Source organism: Penicillium verhagenii (assembly GCF_028828195.1).
Source record: "Penicillium verhagenii strain IBT 33310 chromosome Unknown utg000008l_segment0_segment0, whole genome shotgun sequence".
NCBI classification, from domain to species: Eukaryota; Fungi; Ascomycota; class Eurotiomycetes; order Eurotiales; family Aspergillaceae; genus Penicillium; species Penicillium verhagenii.
The window spans coordinates 2,436,296-2,456,094 of record NW_026643172.1 but is presented as its reverse complement, the minus strand read 5'-3'; the positions used below and the strand labels follow the sequence as shown (position 1 = coordinate 2,456,094).

The window sequence follows — 19,799 nt, the reverse complement described above, 5'->3', positions numbered from 1 at the left end:
GAATCCATATACTAGTATGAATGAATGTACATATTTCGTGTATTGTGATCATTAAAACATTTGCCGCATTTCTTACACTTGTCGGCGCAAAATAGCTTGCACTTGAGCTCGCTTAATCGGTTTGATAAGGAAAGTGTCGATGCCGGAACCCAACGCCTCTTTCTGGGCTTCAGCGCTATCAAGCCCAGTTAGAGCAGCAATGATAGTGCGCGGGAGTGCTTCGTTTTCCGATTCGGAGATTTGAAGGCGATACTCTTTTTCGGCCCGGCGTATTTGCCGTGATGCCTCGAAGCCATCCATGATGGGCATTGATATATCTGCAGCTTTATTAGTATGTGTGGCAAAGTAAGGTCGAATGAAAAATTGAGAAAATGAAGACATACCGATTATAATTGCCTGGAACTTGCCAGGATGAGATTTGTAAACATCAACTGCCTCAGCGCCATTGCTGGCTGTCTCATATGAATACCCGTCCTTTTGCGCGTAGGCACAGAGTAGTTGAAGATTGAGATCATTATCATCGACAAGCAAGACGGCGGGCTTGTGAGAGCCTCCATTATCCTGGGCTGTGGATTGGATGGGGCTCTCTTCATTTGCTTCTGCGAGTTTCCTTGTGTAGTCTTTTAAAGATGGGCTTCGGGATGTTGGAGCTATTTCCCGATCTTTGCCTATGGTTTCCGCTGTTGGTCGCTTGCTGATCTTCATTCTGTCATCCGGGGGATCGCTAGGCCCAAGATCCACTGGCAGATGAGAGGACTCGGGCATTTCTACCCAGCGAGTGGGCTCGTCACTGGCCCGGCGCCCAGACTGCTTGTCATTTTGTCGCTTGATACACATGTCCAGTGCACGAGCCAGTTTTCGAGGCCCACAGGGTTGGCTGACGAACTCGAAGAAAGTAGTGTCGCCCCGATTCTTAGCCGCCACAAACATGCTATGGGCTTCTTCGGGAGACTGACAGATGACAACGACAACAGGCGACGTCCAGTCACCTTCTTTACGAAGATGCTGAGGAAGGGCAAACAGATTTCGTCCCCCAACATCCTCGCAATCCAGTTCTGTCTGCACAGCCAAATAGAAGTCGAATGGTTTGTGCTTGCCTTCTAATGGCGAGACTTTGGTCACTTGCATACCAAACCACTCGTGACACATTCGGTTCAACGAAGCATACAAAGATGTATCTCTTTGAGAAGTGAGATTTTGTCCAAACCCTAGGAACCCAATTGTCATCTCCTCTGTGTGCCTTCTCAATGAATCAAACAACGCGGATGACGATCCAACATCCGAATTGGGTGGAGGCCTCATAAGGGGTGCGTGGATCGACAAATTGGTACCAACACCCTTCGTAGATTCAATTTCTATCGAGCCATTGAGGTATCCGACGGCCTGGTGGACGATGCTCAACCCCAGTCCACTACCAGATGCAAGTGGATCTTCCTGCGAGAAAGGGCTGAAAACACCATTTTGTAGATATTCTGCTCCAATACCCTTTCCAGTATCCTTGACAGTTAGGATGATTTCGAATTCATCACTGTGCTTGCCAGATTTGCTAGAGGGCTTGTCCTTTTGGCTTGATCGAAGCCCGAGATAGATGTAACCCGAGGACGTGTATTTTAGTGCATTTCCAAATATGTTCATGAGAATACGTCTCCAGGCACCAGCATGTGTATAGAATTCCCATTCTGTGTCCGGCTCAATGTCGAAAATCACAGTCACTTGGGTCGCTCGAGGACCGACAGGATCAGCCTTGTTAGGCTGGCCGGCAGAACGAGACGAAGACTCTGTTAGAGCCGGAGGGGGCGCTTGGGGATGATTGTAAAAGCAATATCCGGCAAACACACACTCAGCAACTTCTTCCAAGACAGAGTCTAGTGATACTCGAGTATATGAGGACATCTCCCTGGAGGGTATGCGTGGGTTCCCCCCCTGCGCCGAGAAGTGCTTCCTTTTCTATACTGATCTATGAAGGTAAGATCCAACAGATTGTTGATCGTATCCAGTAAAGTGCGACCGCAAGATTCGATTGTGTGAACCATTCCATGCTGCAGCGCATTCATGGCAGTATCGCTTAGAATATCTGCCGTTCCCAAAATTCCATGCAATGGATTTCGGAGCTCGTGAGTAATGCTGCTGACGAGGTTGGTCTTGGCTTTCTCAGCCACCTCCACGTCGACTCGGCGAATTTCAGCCATGACACTATTTGTGAATGCGGAGATATATACCAGCTCATTCTCAAATGTGAAAATCCTGTCTGGCTCTTTTGTCCAGGCCAATGTTCCAGCAAACCATCGCTTTCTGTCTGAGTCCCAGATCGGAAGAAGGAGAATGTTTCTAGCCCCTTTGAATATATTGATCAGATCGTCGGCATCTCGCTGGAAAGCCGGCCTGCGCCTCCGGTTACCGGATGAACCGGGTGTAGAAGGACGGGAGATACCACCGGGTTCCGATCCAGAAATAGAATAAGTTGGTTCATCACTATCCGATAGGGCTCCATTGGCGTTATAGGTGAATATTTTCCCACGAGGATACCGTCGGATCAACGAGGTAAACAATGGCTCAGGAACCACAATGGCTTGACCAGCTCGGTCCTCGTCATTGATACTAGACACACCTGAGCTTGAAAAGCCCAAGCATTCAGAAAACTCCGGGTGCTCGTCAGAGTCCGAATGTTTGCCCGCATCGAATCGTTTTGCCGATGACGCAGAATCTGAGCTTTCATCTGAGCTGGATGTAGAGTGCCTCAAATGAGGACCGGGGACCCGGCGAGTGTTTTGGTCGACAAGATTTCCAAATCGCTCGCTATTTGCATCCAGAAACATCACTCCCTCTGCTCCGATAGACTCCCGGATAAGATTGGCAGCGCGCGAGAAAATATTTCGAATACTGTTCGGGAGAGTCTTATCCTTTAGACTGTCCCCTGCACGCACGCTGCGTACAGATTGGCCCTTTTGAGAGAACTCGACTCCAGGTTCCTTGGTGTGCTCTCTTTCTCGATTTTCCGACGCCACATCGGTAGAGCTGGTTGGTTTGAGTGACTGTGTGGAGCCATTTGGAGGATCTTCTGTGTCATCCATGTTCCTAAGATTGTCGGCGCTTTTGATATCGCGGACTTTTTTCGGGCCCCGGATGACAAGGCCTTGCTGTCTCGATTCCTCCTTTTCTTTTGCGCTTTGCTGCATGTCTTGTTGCTCCATACTCAGCTGACCCTCGGAGGGCTGGCCTGATTTCTCCGATTTCTCGTGTTGGGCCTGAGCTTCTCGCCATGAATCTCGAAGAGTTGATCGTCCTTCCACAAAACTTCCGAGACCAACGATCATCTTTTCCGCGCGGCGGTGTCGACCTTTGGTTTCCTTCATTTCCAAGTGATCCATCACGATTGCAGCCATATCCTTGAGGAACTGGAAGGAATGGCTATCGGGAGGAGATGTCCTCGGTTTGCTGTCCATCACGCACAATGACCCAATTCTGAAGTTCCGTGGACTGAAGATGGGCACTGCCGCGTAGAAGTGTACATCCGACAGTGGGGCGAGCAGTTGGAATGACTTGAAGCGATCATCTTCATTGACATCCAAAGCCGTCACGCTGTAATCGTCAGTCACTGGATTCTCATGGTCCCAGCCTTCTGACGGATGTGATGTCTCGACAACATGGCAAAGGCCACGCTCCTTTGGAAATACGCAACACCCTAATTGTATTCGCTCGGCATCGGTTGTAACATGGCCACCCGTGAGACTTAATGTCGGAGTAGCCTCTGCCAGGATGTATTGGTGGGTGCGATCGAACAAGGAAATTAGGGCGCGGTCGGTACCCAGTCTGAGAGCCGATAACTGGGCGTAGGACGTCAAGGCAGGATCCTTCGATGGCTGTGGTGCGAAGCTTTGATTACTGGCATGGTCCCAAGGAGCGTAGTGAGAGGAATAATCTTCGCTTGGGATATACCTGTCAGATAAAGTATGTGGTCAGCTCAAGTTGAACTCAGGAGGGATCAGCACAGGTGCATACTAAGGGGACAGTACTGACTTGTAGAATTCCCGCTCTTGGGCCAAACGGTAACGAGATTGTTCCCCGACACCTGTTATTGTGGGCATGATTTCGCCAGGCCCAAGGGGTTTAGAATTAACAATTGGCAAGTTGATATCAAATCATCTGTTCATTTGAACGAGGGATCAGCGCGCCCCTCCTTATTTGAATAATTCAAATTGCAAAGTAGGCTGGGCTGGAATGGATCCAGAAACCCTGTTTTGTCAGATATGAGACTCTGAACCAATCATGAGGGTTGAATGCTCAAGGACTTGGCGGGCTTGAGATCTTTGCGGTTTAGCGGAAGATCCCGGTGGATGGAGGTGATGTCATTTATGAAACGCCATCCCACCTACGTAGCTTGTACATTGCAGAAAGCCACTTTCAAATGTTGGCTCAGTGCATGAAACCCCACCGACCTTACTAATTGTGTTGCTGTGTATCACGGGGTAAGGTGGTTCGGTGTCCCCAAAATCACCGTCACCGACAATATGTATAGATTTATGGATTTGTGTATGGGTATTCGCATTCTCCTTATATCCTGACTACCCACCCTGTCCCCAAATCTCAGCTAATCGCTTACTTACGGCTTTCACAATCTTCTTCCTTCCCACCAAAGATTTTAGTCTGTCGGACACCATTGCCTCACGATCTTTGGGCTCCAGAGCCATATAGGCTTCAACCAGTCCCCGTGGGGTTTGCCAATGCCGCTGGATCTCAAGGGCTTTGTCACCTGTCACTCCGCGGGTGCACATGAGCATTTTCAAAAAGATATCTCGGAGAGAAAGAACATCTGATTTAGAAGTCAATGCCGAAAAGGTCGAAAATGACACGCCATATGTAAGGGTCGAATTTTGTGCACGAAATTTGTCCATCAGCACCACGTAGGATTGTGTGGAGGATATTTGGCGGCTAGGAATAATGGAAATCTTCGAATGCGAGGAAGAAGCTCCGGAATCATCGCTGCTATATTCTTGACCAGGAGAGTCCGTAGCCCCGTACATTTTTCGGAGGAGCAGTGTCATACGGGCCAAGTAACGGATCGAGTCATCTAGTCCTTTGGTTTTTTTCACAAAGTACCCGTTGACTACCTGAGTTGAGGCCATGGCCGAGGCAACCATCTCCTGATACTTCTGTGTGCCTCCGGCTTCAGGGTGAGTGATAGAGAATTCCTCAATTAGGTAGATGACATTCTTAATGCCGGAACGACGGAGACGAAATTTCTGTTCACGAAATCGTCCGTCTTTAATAGACCCAATAAGATCATCCAGGCGTTTTCTTTCAATGATCCAGTCCAACATCACTTCATCGCCTTCTTCGCCGTGTCGTGGGAGAAAGGCGGGATCGTGGCACTTCGCCACCCACATGGCATCACCCAACTCCAGGGCGCGCACTTGGGGAGTGATACCTTGTTTGATGAGCTCATTCGCGATATAGTCGCGATCTGTCGATGTGCGCACTTCGCGGGTATCTAGAACAAGTTGGATGCTAAAAGTCCCCGGTGGGAGTGGAATGGGGTCAATAGGCCCATCAGCATTCGACTGTTGAAGTGATGGAGCGTTTGGTTGTGCTAGGTATTCAAGATCGGATTCATCGTTCTCGGTCGATGCAGTGCGAGGAGTGATGCCAGACTGAGCTTGAGATTGAGATTGAGACTCGCCGCCTGTGGAACGTGCCATGCTCTCAGCTGACCCTGGTAAGGTCTTCTGAATACGCTTGGCAACCTCCCAGCCATCTTCTGAAAGCCCATATTTTCTGAGGGGCCGGCCGTGCTCATAGACCAAATCTTTCGTTATGAGTGTTTTCATGGAATTCCATGCCGTGTAGAATTTGGTAGAGTCGGCAGGTGCCGTGAAAGAACTATCACAATACGGCTGAGCAACCTCAATCAAATGAGCTTTGGTCATGCCCTGTGATGCGTTTTCCCCTATAGTCGTCAATCCAAGTAGAAGCGCATAAGCACCAGACCGCAGAGTCGGGACATAAGGCTTCACTTTTCGAGGCTTTTTCGCGGGTTGATCGGTAGTAACTCCCGTGTCGGATGTTCTCTTACTGGCTAAGCAGCATCTCTAGCTGTTAGCGTTGAAGGTCATTCCAACTTCCACGGAGATCATTCACCTTTCCCAGGCGGCTCGGGCATGGGAAGCCCATTCTCTTCACAGTAAGCCTTCAGTTTATCCGTCAAACGTTCGCACAGCTTAGGACCCAGCCCATTGAGCTGCTGGGCCTGAGATGGGTGTTGAAATTCCAACGGGCATGCTTTCATCGACTCGTAGGCTTTCTTGTACCTAGAATGACATCAGCAACACGGCAAGCGCGAAACAAGGACCACGGAGATACCCACACTGTCATACCCTTGCTGTTCCGCTCTCGGGCTTGATCCAACCACTCTTTGATCCATCCCAGTAACAGGGGGTTGGCACACTCCTCGCTCATGGTGGCCTCTCCGCCATCTGGCTGAGAGCTAGAGATAATATGAAGCTGATCAAGGTACGCGCCGGGAAATTCCATATCGAGCGACGGGAACGCGCGCGCTGTCATGTGACCTTATCGTTGTTAGTCACCATGTAGACCAGTTGTGGGTAAAGTTGGCTTTTCCGATGACGAAAACGTTGAGTAAGAAGGAAATAAGACTTGTTGCATGTTGGTGGCAAGAATCCCCACTCAGATTGTTGTCAATCGCTAAACCCTTGTGTTTGGTATCTTGAAGTTCATTTTCCTGCTGGACATGATGACGTCGGTGAGGGGAGTATAACAAATCCAAGAAAGAACAAGAGAAAGAACACACACCAATCCATGGATCCAATCTCTCTTCAATATAACTCATCTTCTTTTCTAACTTGTGTTCAGTTCCTCAAATAACCACTTCATTCGTGACTCTCTGACTGTCTACAAATTACACTGGACATCCACTATGTCTGCCACTGCCGCTCCATTGGGCACAGACCCCAGCCATGATCGGCAGAGCGGCAACATTAATGGCATTGGAGAGCCATTAAGTCCTGAAGGGCCGACAGATAGTCATATTTTATCTCAGGTCGAACAAGATGAAAAAGGTCTTTCCCAACAAGCAGGAATCACCTCAGATATCACGGATCTTGGATGGAATCAGCCTTCTCACCATTTTGACGAGGCCATTGTCGCTGGATTGTCGAATGAAGACCTGTGGATGCTCATCAGACGATTCGATAAGGTGAATTACGGGAAAGAAGCTCCATCATACTTCAATTACAACTGACATCCTATAGCAAGTATATTGCGTCAAAGCGGCGCCAAATGCCCCCCTTCAAAAACTTGACTTAACTCGATCTTGCGATGAGGAATTTTCGCCGGAAAAACTAAGAACTACACTGGAGAGGTTTTATACAACCGTCGTGATCAGTCTGACATGTTTCATCAAGCAAATTGCTCGCCTCAGATCTTGGAAAGAAGCTCAACGAACTTCTATATTTTGTGCAGTCTACTCTGTGGCCTGGCTTTTGGATCTTCTCATCCCAGCAGCCTTTGCAGCTTTGCTTGCCTTGATTGTTTATCCTCCCTGTCGACCGATTCTGTTTCCACCAGCGCCCATAGCTCTTGTGGATAAGAGCACTGGCGGGATCCAGAAACCAAAGGCTGGTGTATTGGGCTCCCACGATAGCATTACTGGCGCACCCGAGAACTTCAAAGGCGAGGCTGCTGAGCAAGAAGCCAGTAACCTTGTATCCAGTGTCGCAACGGTTGCTGTGGGTAGCGCAGTCGGGAAAAACGACCAGGCTGTTCCAGAAGATGCGCCCCTGGAAGATGCCGTGCCGGATGCTATGGATGTCGTTGCCAGTAGCGCAGATGCTCAAAGTGCTGCAGCTGGAGCGATACCTGCAGATTCTCACGACAAGACCAGACAACCTATGAAAGAGTCTGTAATGGATGCCGCTAATATGACCATGCAGGTGATTAACGACATCACCGATACATATGAGAAGTTGGGAAAGTCAGTTTTTCCGCGTTTGAATATTTGTGGACGACCAATATTGACCATTTATATCAGTGCTTTGTCAGGAACACGACCGTTTCCACGACGTGCTCCTCAACTACGCTTAGCTTGTATCGTTGCACCGTTATGTCTCATATCGACATTCGTATCAAGCTACATGTTCATGAAAACCACTGGGTTCCTCTTTGGGTTCGCTTTCTTCGGAGATCCCGTCATTTGGCGCGCCATTGCCTATTTGAACCGAAAAATTCCCAACTGGCAGAAACTACTGGAGTTGCAAAAGTATATTTGCCCACAAAGTAAATAAATCGTTGATCGTTCTTTGCTAATAGTACCAATAGCTCGGTACTCAAAGGCATTCCTACAAATGCCCAGCTTACGCTTACTCTATTGCGAATTGGCGAAGCGAATGCATCACCTTTACCACCACCTCCAAAGTCCCAGGGCAAGCCCCCCTCTCGTCCGGCCTCACTCTATCATGAGGAGCTGACCCTAGATGCTACGCCAGACGAAATCACGAAAGCTGCCTCGCCAGAGCCAAAGAAACCAGAAAACACTTCTTCCGCAATGCCTAAAAAGACCTGGGCATCCAGAATGATCGGGTTCTTTCGTGGAACCACTGCTACTGGAGTGGAGAGTAAAAGAGGCGTCGACAAAGTCCGTGCAATGGTTGGCTCCTCTCAGGCTGCCAATCGGCTTGGAGTATTGCGCCCAAAGGGCAAAGAAATCTCGCCCATCGGACCTACTCAATTTGAAGCAAGATATAAAGGAAAGCGCGGAGCCGTTGTTATTGATTCCACCAAGGAACCTCCGTTGCTGTACTTTACGACTGACATTCAGCATGGCGATACCAAGATGGAAAGTCGAAAGAGCGGCTCCGTCCTGTTTACCATGCCGGTGTCGGACGTCCAAGAGATGAAGAAGCAGGGTGGGATGGGCTGGAAGGGCAAATTGGTTGTTGGATGGGCCATAGGAGGCAAGGAAGTTGTTGATGGACTGCTTATTGTGGGCAAAGAGCCCGGTCACTCCTATCAGCTGACGGCTATGGGAATGAGGAATCAGCTTTTCAATAGGTTAATTGCCATCGATAGTCAGGTTTGGGAGCGCTTTTGATATGATCATTATGAATGTGTGCTAAGTTCTCGCAGGTATGGAAATAATTCCAAAAACGGGAGTTTCTCAGATTTTTCGCAATCTTCAAATGTTTTTGATGCAGCCAGCTGGTGTTTGAAGATTTACCATATCTCATATCTCACATCTTGCATTATTTAGAGTTATTCGTTCTTTCATCATTATGTAGATTCAAATCCGTCCATGTCGAGTCTGCAAGTCACAAGCGAGAGAGGTCATCACTCCCACCTAATCAGAGAAAGAGTATAAATCAGAGGAAAGAACCCATATCACCCTGTCAATTAGTATACTCACATATCTTCGGGCTCATCCTCCGCTTCCAAGCACACATCCACCATCTGAGCGACCGCTGCTGATCTTTCTTCGTTGGTGACACATCCGATCGCAACTAACCTAGCGAGAGCGTCCCCCACCCAATTCTGGCAGTTCCAGTCCGGGTGTTGAGGATCATTCCAGATCGGAGTTCTTTTGCATGCATTTTGAATCATAGATTTAGTAATGGAATCTGGCGGCGTTGCAACCGGAACGGAAGCCACTAAATGCAAGGTCAAGTCTTGTGGGTGGTTATCCATCGGTGTGTATTCAAAAAACGGGTGCGCTCCGGTGACATGTAAGATGGTATTTTCGCTATCTGCGTATTGGACGTGGATCGCCGTGTGTCGATACATGGCCCAGTCTAATGGGTCGCCACGGAAAATGACGATGGAGATGGTTGTCGACATTTTGGCAGGTTCCTATGGGCACTTTACGCGACGCGTTTTGTAAACAAAGAGGAAACTCTGGAGGGCGCGTATATTAAAGAGGAGATGTGGAGGTTTTCTGAGAAGAACTCGAGATATTCCAATGAGGTTCACGGTCCTTTCAATGGTTCGGAGTGATTGGTTCAATTCTTTGTGCCCCTTGTGACTTGTCTATACGGAGCTGTGGTATACCGTATTGGGGAGATAGATTACGAGGCTCGAAGAGCGGCAAATATAGGGCGGTAATTCCAACCAGTTGACTATTCTCCCCCACTAACCTAGCATGTGCTGGAATCACACCATCTTTGCTGCGAACTATGCCACCTCCACACATCATTAGGGAATTGAATTGGAAGAAAATCAAATAATCCATGTATCAAGTCGTGATTCAAGGGCCTCCTTGACAAATCATTTAGCCAACAACACACGATGATCCTCTTTACTACTGTATGTACTTGCATACTTGTTAGTCTTAACTTCATCCATGGATGAGGGGAGAGTAGCCTAATGTTGCGAATATCTTCATTCCAAGATAAAGAGAGGACTGATCGGCAGTTTTAAAACCTTGAAAATAGATCTCACCAATACAAGCGTCCAGATTTCGGGACCAAATCGTCGCAATAATCAGACCCGCTGTACGTAGTGGAGAACAAGTTCGTCGAGCGAGTGGCATGCACTTCTTTACGAAGCTATGTGAATCCTGCTGCAGGGCCAAGGTTAGCCTTTCTTATCGCGCCATTAAAGTGCGGAATTCACCTGGCCAAGCTTTACGAAAACGAGTGATGTAGACAGATACACTATAAAACATGCATCGTCGCCATCCATGGATGACATTTCGACCAAAGACAAGATAGAAACATCCACACATTGAAGACACTGGCAGCTGAGCCTGTAACTCCAGCTCCTCGGCGTCAAATATTCCACTCTATCCAACTCCTTCCTGCCCCAGGGCTCTACTACCTTTCTCCAACTTTCCGCATCATCACCGGCACATTAGAGGACCTCGAAAAAGCATACCAAAAACCGCCATGATCCCACGATTATTTCTCGTTCTGGCCCTAGCCACCCTTTCTATCGCCTCTGGATGCCCCTTCGCACATCTCAGGAAAGAGGGTGCACTTGGTGATATACCCGAATTATCCCATGAAAAACTGGCCGATTTCGTTGCCAAAATCAAGGAGTATGCTCCGGATGGGGACATTTCTCAGCTAGGGGAGCATCCCAGCTCTGGTGGGGTTCGAGATGATCTCTAATTGATCAGGAAAGTTCTATCTTGAATGTTGGACATCGAATTTCTCATTTACTCGTCTTTCTTGGAATGTCATTCATGTTTTGAATATCCGATGTTAGCCTACAGGTCCAAGGAACATTGAGCTTGCATTTAGTAACTAAGTAGGTGGACACGTCAGATTATTGATATCTAAGGCTATCTCCCACCTACATAACTTCAAAGAATCTCACATACAACATGTCCCAATCTCAAGGTTAAAATGTGTTCCAGGTAGACCAAATGAGTCCCACCGTACATAAACCTGTTTTTGTATTTCATCCATAGTCGTAATAATGCTCATTGTAAAAAAGTCATCGAAATCCCCCTGACTAAACAACAGCCTTGGTCTCCACATCGAGTACATCATTCTCGCTTCCAGCCAGAGCCAAGATGTCGAAGGTGTACAAAGGCTCCAGGTGTACATCCCGGCGGAAGATGTAACGCTGGATCCACCAGGGTAGAGCCTTGAAAACTTGATAATGCATATGAACACGAGTTGGAACTGCAAAAATGTAGTCCAGCTCTTCAAGGGTTCGTTGCTTGGTCTCTGGAACCCAGAGGAAAATCATGATCAATGCAGTGATGTTCAGTCCACTGCAAGTAAATTGTTAGAAATATCGATACTGTTTCCAAGACTAAAAATGAATGTAGGGTACTCACGCATAAAAGCCGAAAGCTCCAGTCGCCGACATAGCCCAGAGCATGCGGGGAAAGGTAATGGAGAGTACAGCTGCCCAGCCGAGACAGACTGCAACAGCCCAGGACATACCGACCTCTGTAACATGAAATTAGCTTGGAGATTCCTTGGAGAGAGAAAACATATGCCAAGTGATAAAAGAAGAAGACATACCACGATGCGACAGCGGGAACACTTCAGCGGAGTACGTGAATGGCACTGGGCCTTCTCCAGGGGAGTAGAAAGCAGCGAACATGAAGACGAAAAGTGCGATACTGCCAAGGTGACCACCTCCATTCCCCGGGACATAGAAACAGAAGCCAGCCGCCAGCAAAGTCCAAGCCATGTTTGGGAATGTAAACAAAAGTAGAGCACGTCGGCCATAGGTATCAATTGTCCAGACTGCTGGGAAGGCGAAAAGGAAGTTTACCAAGCCAAAGCCCCATGATGCGAATAAAGCTGCTGTGGTACTTGCGCCAGCACTAACAAAGACAGTTGAGCTGTAGAACGCAATGATATTGACTATAAACTGATTAGCAAGAGGAAAGTGTAACTTCTATGTAATAACAAGAAACACGATAGGACATATAACTGGCTTAGAGAGGGGAGGTAACTTACTTCCACACATCTGTTGAGCAATCATGACAGTAAATGAGGCGAGGGTCGCACGTCGAACTCGAGGAATGGTGAAAAGTTCCAAAAATCGAGTAAAATAGTTGCCTTCGCCAATCAAGGCCCGTTCAATTTGAACCTGTGTATGGATGGAGTAAAGATCTCGAGCAGCCTGCAGTGGGGTGTTTCGGAGTCGACAGAGAGACTTATAAGCCTTGGCCATCTCGCCCCGTCTGATGTACCAGCGGGGGGATTCAGGACAGAAGAATACACCAATGACCAAAGGCACGGCAGGAATAAAGGCTGACCCTAGCTGCAACCGCCACGAAAGTCTACCGGTATCTTTCACAGCCAGGTTAGCACAGAAACCAAGGAAGATTCCAAAAGCCGTCCACATTTGCCAGCACATCACAAGACCTCCTCGAATAGCAGCAGGACAATTTTCAGCACAAAAGATTGGAACCGTGGAGGCTTTGAGGCCCATCCCGAGTCCAAGCAGCAGGCGAATGACAAACAGTTGATGCCAATTCTGACTCAGGGCGGATCCAATGGGCGTAAGAACACAGAAAATAGCCGAAATGAAGATTGTTCCACGACGACCAAGGATACGGTTGATTGGATCAGACAGCCAACAGCCCAACACGGCACTGGCAATGTATGGAGCCGCGTTGATAAGCCCGATGATCCACTGGTTCTTGATACTCTTATCTCCCGGGATGCCAAAAGCCTCAGGGAATGAGAGGTTGGCCCCATTTGAGCCAGTCTGATCCCAACCTTGGACAGCAGCCCCAATAGAGCAGAGGATGATGGTGAAGTAGAGGGCCTTGGGCTGGCGCCACTTGTGAAGCACTTCATCACGAATTGCAGCAACCTCAGTTTCCGTGATATTGGGAACGCGTTCGAACGAGGAAGGGTCTCGTGCAACAAGAGCTCCCTTTGTCAGCTCGGGAAGGATGTCAGTGACTTCATAGCAACGGGCAAATTCGCTGACACCCTGAATCACTTCGGCCTGGGTAAGATGGGCAAGGGGGTTCTGGACTCTAATTTTGTATTAGCCATGATATTCAAGTTTGTGAGAGCCTATGAAGTACTTCGCTGTAATGTTGTTCTCTAGATTCACCACCTCAAGGTGGGACTTGTCATAATGATCCTTCTCAGGACTGGCACCATCCCGACTGATGTTGGCACTGTTAATGATTAGGAACCTGTGTATACTTGTAATGAAAATCATTACTCACCTGCGAGGAGAGCCAAGTTCAGCTGAGTCTTGGTTCATCTTGACAGATAGACCTGGGAAATTTGTGGGTTGAGTGTTGATGAACTATGCAAAGATTGAAACAGAAAACGATAGGAGAGGCGGAGAAGGAATAAGGAAGGAAGAATGAAGAATGACTAAGGAAGGAAGAAGGAAGAATGAGGAAGGAAGAAGGAAGAAGAAGGAAAGAAGTTTGAAGGAATGAAGTGAGAGGTGCATCTGACAGTGAATTAGACCCAAGAAACAAGAAAGGAAGTCACGATCACTGGCGTGAACCTTGAATTTTATGGTCCAAGAGATTCACTTTTCTCATCTCAGGCCGGTTGGCAAGATCAGCGGTGGATTGGGCCTTGTGAAAATCAATTACAGCTACTAGACCTACAGCAGAATTAGCTTCACCTATACTGATGTGATGGCGGGGAAGGGATCCACTCGCCCATGGAGAAATGTTCGCCCAATGATGGCCAAACACCTACTAGTACTAGTTATGCAAGTCAATTGAAGTGGAGATTAGATAAGAGGCGGCCCTTTGGGCCACTCTCAAGCAACATTACAGTGTAGTACCAGAAAATCTGCATGTATACAGCTATTTCCATGGACTTGTTTTAGTCCAGCCGCAATCTTTCAACTAGGCTCTCATCCACCAAGGCAATGGGAGCAAAACCTTGAAATAACCCGGTGCATAGAACATTGAGTTCCATCTCACGCTTTCGCACAGCCCATGACCGGAAAGGGAGGCCTGTGATTCGTTGTTGAGAGGCCCTTGTTGTGTATCGTGGCTGACTAGGGGAGTCGACCAAAGTAAAATAGACATACTACATAAGGTTGGCCTGATGAGAATAAACCTTGCCCTTGAGGTTTGCACGAGCTTGATTTGGTGGCTGGAAATAGATCGACTAGGATCTTTTCCCAAATCTGCTGTTCCACAGACTCGAGAATAAGACTGCATCCAGTGGATTTTCTTCTCTCAATTCGTGTTGAAGAAGTAAGATTTAATGAAATCAAGTTGCATTCTCCACGGGGAGAGTGGAGACAATTCGGGGTTGGGTTGGACTGACACACCAACTCCAACCCCAGAAGTCGGCCAAGCCGGCCCCAGCTGCCGAAAATTTAACCTACTGATTCATGGTAGTCTGGGCCCGAGACTAGCGTTCACGATGTCTGCCTCCTAAGATCCACTTGGGCCCTGCAGCCCTGCCTATGTCCCCTCGGGATGAGCTTTAAAGCCGCAAGCCTAGCCCGCGTAACCGTGATACGGAAACAAACAGCGCCGCTTGTTCGTATAGCCAGGGTGACACCAGCGAAGCCGATGCGGTTCGGCTATGAGTTATATCCTGGCTTGCCGACTAAGGTATGTTGCCAGTCTTCTGGGTTTCTAACCGTTAAGCGACATGTCCATGTGCAAGATGTTGTGTCCCACGACTCCCAACTTCCAAGTAGCCAAGCCAGCTCCGAGCGCAGGGATGACAAGGGAGTGTGGTCATACAGGAGGCCGTCCAATTCTTGTAATATCATCTGCATCCGGTGAAATTCGTGGGGAATCTCGGCGAGGCTTGAGCGGGTCATTTCCTGGGGGTTGCAACGTGAAGGAGCTCGTGGCTGTCGACCATGTGGGGATCATCCACCCGGATTACTGAAAGCAGCCATGGTAGTTGGTAAAGGAAGACTAATTGACAATTGTCTGACGGAAGAAAGTTACCGTACGGGAGTTGGCATCGGGGAAGTGTTGTGCAATGACACACAGGTGAGCGTGACCATAAGATGCAAACAGAACAAACACTAATAGGGGCCATCGATTCACATGGCAACCTCTTCTGTTTTTTTTGTCTAGACTCATGCGGCAAAATGCTGACTTGAAAAACACCAGATTGAATTATTGGTTAAATTTGGTTACCAGTCTGCAGGCTTCCATAACGCGTAAAATCCCCCGACTCCGAGTTTCCTGACAAATGCAGCAAAAGCCAAAATGACATGACGCCATTGCAGGATGCTGACAAATGAGCTTAAAGCTGGGGAAATAAGCTGAGTCAAGCACTGTAGACATGGTACCCTGTGCATCTTTTAAGCTCCAGAAGCATCCAAAACTTCTAGATACTAATTTAATAATTATCTCATCATTATGCTACCCCGCACCGGTTCCAGCTCCTTAAGAGCTGCATCACGACTTTCCCAATTCTCAACCTTCCGTCCATTCTCCACATCGCCCATCATGTCCAACTCCAACATCACCCTATACAGCTGGCCCACGCCAAACGGCATCAAAGCCTCCATTACCCTCGAAGAGCTCGGTCTAGCCTACAAGACTGTGCCAATTGACATCAGCACCAACATCCAAAAAGAGGAGTAAGTGGAAAAATTGAGATCAATGGCAATGCCGATTCCCGAGTCTCGACTCTTTATATAGCGGCTGGCTCCGGAATATCTGTTCTAATACGAAGTCGCAGCTGGTTCCTGAAAATCAATCCTAATGGCCGAATCCCTGCAATCACCGATGGCTCACAGCGCGTCTTCGAGAGCGGGTCAGTGATGCTTTACCTAGCTGACAAATATGATACCGATCGAAAGATCAGCTATGCGCCCGGAACACCCGAATACATCGAGCAGCTATCCTGGATCATGTTCCAAATGGGTGGCCTTGGACCTATGCAAGGTATGTTACACACCAAGCAATCGTAGACCTCACTACTGTAACTATAGAGGCTATGAGAATACTAAGCAAACGAATATTGACTCCACCCACAGGCCAAGCAAACCACTTCCGCCTCTTTGCCGGCGCTCGCTCCGATTACGGAATCAAGCGTTATATCGAGGAGACGAAGCGCCTCTACTCTGTTCTCGAGATTCGCCTGAAGGAAAGTCCGTATTTAGCCGGCGATAAGTATACCATTGCGGATATTGCGAATTTCTCGTGGGTTCGTTCTGGCCCCGATGCGCTTGAGATTGATCTTGCGGAGTTCCCGGCTGTGCGCAAATGGGTTGAGAATATCGCAAAGAGAAGCGCGGTGCTGAAGGGAGCTTCTATTCCGGATACTGGCCGTACGGATGCAGAGAGGAGTGAGGGTTTCAAGAAATCACGAGCCAGAGTTGATGCAATGACGAATTCTGATCAGCATTAATGGTACTTTGAGATTAACTGGACTGTCATTCAATGTTCTATATCTATAGCAGATATGAATACAATGTTGAATCTTCCAAAGAGTTCAACGGTCTGATTCAAGGTAGATTCCGAGATTTTCCTTTGAACGAATCCAAAGACGTCTCTTAAAAATATATCCAATGCCGCCTTCTCAAATCTCACCAGGTCGATAGCTTCTCCAAGTCGTAAATCCGACCTGTTCATACCATCCATCTAAAGCCACCCAGTCAACAAAGACTCCTTCAATTCCCCGCTGCTTCATATTCTCAACGGCATGACAGATGAGCGCCAGACCAATGCCGGATTTCCGGTGTTCCGCATCAACACCAACACAGCCGATCAACCCGGTGTTTGGACCGCAAATCTGTGGGAATGTCCAACCTTGATTCAACTCCGGGCACGGTGGCAGCATGAGTGTCCATCCGACTTGCTGATTTTGGGAATCAAAGGCAACCATCACGCAGGATGGATATTTGCTTGGTTCCAACATAACATACGCCTCGACCCAGCCCTGAAGAGAATGTTAGCCCAGGCCCCCCAATATGTCGAACAAAATTGAAAATAACATACCGCTTTATCTGAGAAGTTCTTATTCTGACCAACTAGGCACGCCTCATAGTCTTCGGGCTGCAGAGGAGCAAAGCGGAAGCCTCGATCTTGAGCACGGCTCATATATTTCTCGGGAGCTTGGAAATTGCGAACATCCTGAAATAGGTCCACTGATCTCTTCCCTGGTGCATTTAGTCGGAAGCCGCGGTGGACAAAGAAGCTTTGAACAGATTCAGGAAGTTCACGAGGAATTCCAGGCCAAAAGCGAGGAAACGAACTGCCAAGGTTAAGCTTTTGAATGCCAAAGTTGGTTCTGAAATATGATCGAGTCTCCATCAACAAGGACGTGCCGACTCCCTGACTTTGATGCTTTGGCGTAACTCCCAAAACTGCTATATGCACAGTGGATGGCGGACCGAAGGCATTGAGATATGCAAGACAAAATCCCACTAACTCTGATCCAAGCCGCGCGACAAAGTGACGGCCGTTCTTCCGAGTGATCAAGGTACCTAAACTATCCGTGGGCAAAATGTAGGTTGGAAATATTTCCTCCCATGCAGATACCACTTCATCCAAATCCTTTTCGGGATCGAACAGAGTCAACGCCACATTATTTTTTGGAGCTCCGTTGCTGACGGGAAGGGATCCCTTTGGTGTTAGTTGACCAAAGATAATGTCCGCCGCGACTGTAAACGATTCGATCGTCGGCTCGTAGGTCGTGATGTATGTGTGAAGCTCCGGTACATCCAGGAAGTCATACGGACTACATGCGGCAACAGCGACAAGTTTACGAACGCCTCGAGAGAGTTCATGGCCCAGTGCTTCTTGATATGGCGCTTCCTTCCCGTTTATGGAGACGAAGATGACAGCATCAGCTGCCTTAACGGTGTTCCATTCCTCCGTCGATAGTCCGGTGTCCTTGTACTTGATTTCAGCCACAGAGGGATTGTGAGATCGAAGTGCATTAAGGTACGGGGAAACTTGATATGATCCCTGTCGGCCCAGTCCCTCACCATCCACAGCGCCTCCAACAGGAATTTTACTTCCAGGGAAAAGAAACACCATAGTTCCTGTGCTTGAAAGGGGCAGAGTTTGATTTGTATCACGAACAAGAGTGACCGACTTTTCATAAGCTTTTCTGAAAATCGGAGCAGTCTTGTTGTTGAGTGCATCAAGTTCTGCAAGATCATTATGGCGTAAGGCAGTATCCCAACTCAGGAACTTGTCTTTCACATGCGCCACATGGCGGCATGCATCCTCGAAGCGAGATGACTCAAGTGTTCCAGACTGGACAGCTTCACAGACCTTTTTAATAGAAGCAACTTGTACCTCGAAGGTATGACACAGCATGATGCTGTCACTTCCAGCTTTGATCGCAAGAACCGAGCCCTGCTCAGTGCCGATAGTGGACCTGATACCATCCATTTCAAGACAATCAGTGATGATCATCCCATCGTAGGCCATATCTTTGCGCAGGATCGCGAGTGCGTTGGGCGACAAGGTTGCGGGAAGCTTGTCGTCAATATGTGGAAGGGAGATGTGGGCAGTCATGACTGCCTCGATGCCTTCAGCAACGGCCCTTCGGAATGGAATCAATTCACATCGTTCGAGCTGATCGCGTGTCTTGGGGATGACTGGTAGTCCATAGTGTGAGTCGGTCGCAGTATCTCCATGACCGGGAAAGTGCTTTACACTAGGAACGACATTCAGCTCCCGAAGACCACGCGCCGCAGCACTGGCAAAACTGCCCACGGTTTCCGGGTTGTCGCCGGGGCTGCGAACTCCGATCACTGGATTCAATGGCTCTGAGTTTATGTCGCAAACTGGAGCGTAATTCATGTTGACGCCGAAAAATCCCAAAGTCTCTCCTGTGGCTTTGCCTGCCTGGTAAGCTATCTCTGGATCACCCGTGGCTCCAAGAGCCATCGGCCCTGGAATTTGAGTAGCGATCGGAGGGGAAATCCGAGTGACTATGCCATTTTCTTGGTCAATTCCAATGAGCAAAGGTCGTGTGTGGCCAGCCAATTTTGCTTCAGTCTGTAAGGCCAGAGTCAAGGCCTTTCGAGAAGAATGTCAGTATCTGTACTATTCTTAAGGAGAGCTGACGACAATGTGCTTTCTATTCAATGAAAACTGTTATGAGTATGGGGTGATTTCTTTACCTGAAGCTGGGTGGCATCTTCAAAATTGCGGGAGAATAAAACGATGCCTCCGACATGATGCTCATGAATCAGTGTTTTGATCTCCGGGCTAGGTGTGTGGCCATGAAACCCGACCGCAAACAACTAGGATTTTTTGTTAGTGATGATTTCTCACTTTCAAAGCATACATATTGATCCATACCTGGCCAACCTGTTTCTGGAGGTCTGTTGAACCCATAGTACTGAAGGCGTTGAGGTGATGGTGAGTTCAGACTCCAGAGTAAGTCAACGATGGCGGG

At 48.2% G+C, this 19,799-nt stretch overlaps 7 protein-coding genes across 7 annotated transcripts; 3 read left to right on the top strand and 4 right to left on the bottom strand.

Annotated features, from left to right (window-relative positions):
• Positions 1–72: 72 nt before the first annotated feature.
• Positions 73–6,558, bottom strand: N7466_008897 (uncharacterized protein; the record flags this gene model as incomplete). Its single annotated transcript, XM_057168286.1, has 6 exons — positions 73–317; positions 384–1,897; positions 1,954–3,860; positions 4,605–6,073; positions 6,136–6,305; positions 6,362–6,558. The coding sequence occupies 6 exons, from the start codon at positions 6,556–6,558 to the stop codon at positions 73–75; spliced, it is 5,502 nt and encodes a 1,833-aa protein (XP_057018917.1).
• Positions 6,559–6,868: 310 nt separating this feature from the next.
• Positions 6,869–9,103, top strand: N7466_008896 (DUF3292 domain-containing protein; the record flags this gene model as incomplete). Its single annotated transcript, XM_057168285.1, has 4 exons — positions 6,869–7,210; positions 7,266–7,987; positions 8,045–8,272; positions 8,332–9,103. Coding segments are annotated over 4 exons (2,064 nt in total), but the record flags the coding sequence as incomplete, so codon positions are not given.
• A 308-nt stretch (positions 9,104–9,411) lies between these two features.
• On the bottom strand, positions 9,412–9,843 carry N7466_008895 (uncharacterized protein; the record flags this gene model as incomplete). The annotated part of the gene is made up of 1 exon (XM_057168284.1): positions 9,412–9,843. One exon carries the CDS (start codon positions 9,841–9,843, stop codon positions 9,412–9,414), a length of 432 nt encoding a protein of 143 aa, XP_057018915.1.
• A 1,046-nt stretch (positions 9,844–10,889) lies between these two features.
• N7466_008894 (uncharacterized protein) lies at positions 10,890–11,114 on the top strand (the record flags this gene model as incomplete). The annotated part of the gene is made up of 1 exon (XM_057168283.1): positions 10,890–11,114. The coding sequence occupies one exon, from the start codon at positions 10,890–10,892 to the stop codon at positions 11,112–11,114; it is 225 nt and encodes a 74-aa protein (XP_057018914.1).
• A 346-nt stretch (positions 11,115–11,460) lies between these two features.
• N7466_008893 (uncharacterized protein) lies at positions 11,461–13,695 on the bottom strand (the record flags this gene model as incomplete). The annotated part of the gene is made up of 6 exons (XM_057168282.1): positions 11,461–11,725; positions 11,792–11,906; positions 11,982–12,329; positions 12,426–13,459; positions 13,511–13,606; positions 13,658–13,695. The coding sequence occupies 6 exons, from the start codon at positions 13,693–13,695 to the stop codon at positions 11,461–11,463; spliced, it is 1,896 nt and encodes a 631-aa protein (XP_057018913.1).
• A 2,188-nt stretch (positions 13,696–15,883) lies between these two features.
• Positions 15,884–16,790, top strand: N7466_008892 (glutathione S-transferase family protein; the record flags this gene model as incomplete). Its single annotated transcript, XM_057168281.1, has 3 exons — positions 15,884–16,017; positions 16,113–16,324; positions 16,417–16,790. The coding sequence occupies 3 exons, from the start codon at positions 15,884–15,886 to the stop codon at positions 16,788–16,790; spliced, it is 720 nt and encodes a 239-aa protein (XP_057018912.1).
• A 171-nt stretch (positions 16,791–16,961) lies between these two features.
• Positions 16,962–19,738, bottom strand: N7466_008891 (uncharacterized protein; the record flags this gene model as incomplete). The annotated part of the gene is made up of 4 exons (XM_057168280.1): positions 16,962–17,321; positions 17,381–19,417; positions 19,522–19,644; positions 19,703–19,738. 4 exons carry the CDS (start codon positions 19,736–19,738, stop codon positions 16,962–16,964), a joined length of 2,556 nt encoding a protein of 851 aa, XP_057018911.1.
• Positions 19,739–19,799: the final 61 nt, after the last annotated feature.